At 35.0% G+C, this 3,472-nt stretch overlaps 1 protein-coding gene across 1 annotated transcript; it reads left to right on the forward strand.

Moving 5' to 3' along the window:
- Positions 1–1,419: 1,419 nt before the first annotated feature.
- Positions 1,420–3,461, forward strand: LOC137817722 (uncharacterized; the record flags this gene model as incomplete). Its single annotated transcript, XM_068620955.1, has 2 exons — positions 1,420–1,596; positions 1,763–3,461. Coding segments are annotated over exons 1-2 (1,876 nt in total), but the record flags the coding sequence as incomplete, so codon positions are not given.
- Between the last annotated feature and the right edge of the window lie 11 nt (positions 3,462–3,472).

A 3,472-nucleotide genomic window follows, 5' to 3' on the forward strand; every position in this document is an offset into this window, starting at 1 on the left:
ACATGTATTCTAAAAGTGTAAATCACTAAATGTTCTTGTCGGTTCACCTGTATTAATTAGATGTGCAAGTTCCGCTTTTAATCTGAACCGGTATTCCCTCCCGATACCTAAAGATTCGGTTCGGCCAAGGATGCATACCTTAATCAATATTCCCCTAATACTTATAAACTCGGTTCGGCTAAGAACGCATACCTTAATCGGTATTTCTTTCCGACACCTATAGCCTCGGTTTGACCAAAAACACATATCTTAACCAATATTCATACTAACACCTAAAATATCCGGTTCAATTAAAGATACATACTTTAATATTTTCTCCCAATACCGAAAGACTCGATTCAGCAAGATGCATCCATTAGTTTGAGATTTCCTTTGTTTTATAAAAAAAATTATATATGACCTTAGGACATAATCTTTAATTTATCATAAATTTAGTTATATATATATTTTAAATATTAATATAAATTTTTCCTGTAATATTTTAATTTTTTAAAAATTCATATGTATTTATGTTTTCTAAATATATTATTATACAGTTCGCGTAATCACATTTTTATAGTATATGATTATAATTTAATAAATATATTATGATAGTTAAGATATTAAGATATAGATATAAAATTAAAACTGATGAGTAATTTGAAAGGTCTGTTGTATAATTGTTTTTTGTACATATGTTGATATGTAAAAAATACAAATATAAATAAATTTATAATAATATAATATAAAATATATTTTATTTACACATATATAAAATAAAATAAAAAATAAAAATACATAAAATTTAGCCCTGGTATATTATTATTAAAATATAATTCATATTACGTTTTAACAGTAATGTATGAAAAACAATTAAAAAGGAATTATGAATGTGATTGACAAAAAATACATTAAAATATTTTTTATGAGTAGAAAGAGGGAAACAGTGGCGCGGTCGTTTTGGTTGCTCTTGAGAATATGAGTAGTTGCAGAATGGAGAAATACACAACCTTGAATCCAACAACACCAGAAACCCTTTTCCAGGGTTACTTCCTTTTTCCTTTTTCAAAACTAAATTTTGGGTTCTGGCTATTTAACATTACATGCTTTCTATCTGATATATTGATTGAATGCGTGATTTTGGGTTCTGGGTATTCAATATTAAATGATTTTAGCTTATAGTAATTTCTTATGTCAAGTTAAATTTTACATATTAACTACTCTGTCATGCCTGACTTGCAGAAACCTCTCATTTTGGCTCTCTCCAATCCTACCTCACAGTCTGAAGAGGCTTACCAGTGGAGTGAGTTAAAGAAACTGATCATCACATATTTCCCTAGACCTAGTTAAGCATTCTTTGATGCAAATTGTGCTTAACACTCTTACATTTTTTCCCAGACTTTGGTTTGTCTTTAGTTATAGCAGGAGAATTTTAGGAGAATGGAGTGCGTTTTAGCGCTGCCTGCCCAGAAAGAAGGACATGTGATTGAAGTAAGTGGGAAGATTAAAGAAGAAAGGGGAATTGGAAGTTACAAAAGCAGTAACGAGAGGAAGAAGACATCTAAAATGCATCAAAAAGTTCCAAACTTTAATAAGAACGACTATGGGAAGAAGGGAGTAAGTGACCTTAATTAATACGATACCTTCTTTTGTAATGCTAAATAAAAATGAACAACTTTTGTTTATCTGAAAACGGCTATGGAATGGGGGAGACTTCTTAAAAAATGTGTTTTTCCCCCTCTTTTTCCTTACTTTTATGAAGGCACGTGAAAAATTTATGCAGGTCAATTGGGAAGAGAATGGAGATGAGATTGCAGTTGAAAAGATCACATCCAAAAGGGATATAAAAAGGCTGAAGAAGCATGTGCACGAGCCTCAAGGAGATGACCAGAAGAAGGTTGATACTGGATTCTGTTGTTATGGCAATGAAGGGAAGGGTGACGAAACTGTGAGTGGAAGGATCAAATCAAAACATAAGAGAAGGTCAAAGAACCATGAGCCTCTTGGTGCCTCTGAGCGGAAGGTTGATGCTGAATCCTGTAGTTATGGCAGTGAAGAGAATGGACATGAAATTGCAACTGAAAAGATCGAATCGGAAATGAAGAGAATGTCCAAGAAGCGTGAGCCTCATCAAGGTGACAACGAGCAGAAGATTGGTCCTGATTTGTGTTCTTGTAGTTGTGACATTCGTTTTGTTGGAGATAAGCTGCTGTCAGATGGAAAGATTAAATCCAAGCAAAAGAAGAAGAAAACAGTTGAAGATGAGCAGCGGGAGAACGGTGATGACACTGAAACCAGTAAATTCATACTCAAGAGACGTGAACCACAGTATGACAACAGGGAGAAGATTGATCCAGAATTGTTCTGTTCTGTCCGTGACATTGGATTTGTTGAAGATACACTGCTGGTAGATGGAAAGATTAAATCCAAGGACAAGAAGAAGAAGAAAGTGGTTGACCATAAGCTGCAAGAGGATGACTTTGCCATTGGATTTGTTGAAGATAAGTTGTTGGTAGATGGAAAAATTAAATCCAAGGAAAAGAGGAAGAAGAAATTGGTTGACAATAAGCTGCAGAAGAATGGTGGTAATACCGAAACTAGTAACTTCCTACTTAGAAAGCACGAGCCTGAAGGTGACAACAGGAAGAAGATTGATCCTGATTCTTGTTTTTATGGCTTTGACATTGGATTTGTTGAAGATAATTTGCTGGTAGATGGAAAGATTAAATCCAAGGAAAAGAATAAGAAGAGAAAAGCTGTGAAGGATAAGGTGAAGGAGAATGGTGATGATGCTGAAACCAGTAAATTCATACTCAAGAAGCGTGAGCCTCAAGGTGTCAATAAGGAGAAGATTGATCCTGAATTGTGCTGTTATGGCTGTGACATTGGATTTCTTGAAGATAAGTTGCTGGTAGACAGAGAGGTAAACTCCAAGGTAAAGAAGAATAGAGCAGGCGAGGAGGAGCTGAGGGAGAATGGGGATGATGCTGAAACCAGTGAATTCATACTCAAGAAGCGTGAGCCTCAGTATGACAACAGGGAGAAGATTGATACGGAATTATGCTGTGATGGCTGTGACATTGGATTTGTTGAAGATAAGCTGGTGGTAGACGGAAATATTGAATCCAAGGACAAGAAGAAGAAGAAAGTGGTCGACCATAAGTTGCAGGAGGATGACTTTGCCGTTGGATTTGTTGAAGATAAGCTGTTGGTAGATGGAAAGATTAAATCCAAGGAAAAGAGGAAGAAGAAATTGGTTGACAATAAGCTGCAGAAGAATGGTGATGATACCGAAACCAGTAACTTCATGTTAATTAAACATGAGGCTCAAGGTGACAACATGGAGAAGATTGATCCTGATTCGTGTTTTTATTGCTTTGACATTGGATTTGTTGAAGATAATTTGCTGGTAGATGGAAAGATTAAATCCAAGGAAAAGAATAAGAAGAAAAAAGTTGTCAAGGATAAGCTGAGGGAGAGTGGTGATGATGCT

This window comes from Phaseolus vulgaris, unplaced genomic scaffold, assembly GCF_000499845.2.
Source record: "Phaseolus vulgaris cultivar G19833 unplaced genomic scaffold, P. vulgaris v2.0 scaffold_922, whole genome shotgun sequence".
Lineage (NCBI taxonomy): Eukaryota > Viridiplantae > Streptophyta > Magnoliopsida > Fabales > Fabaceae > Phaseolus > Phaseolus vulgaris.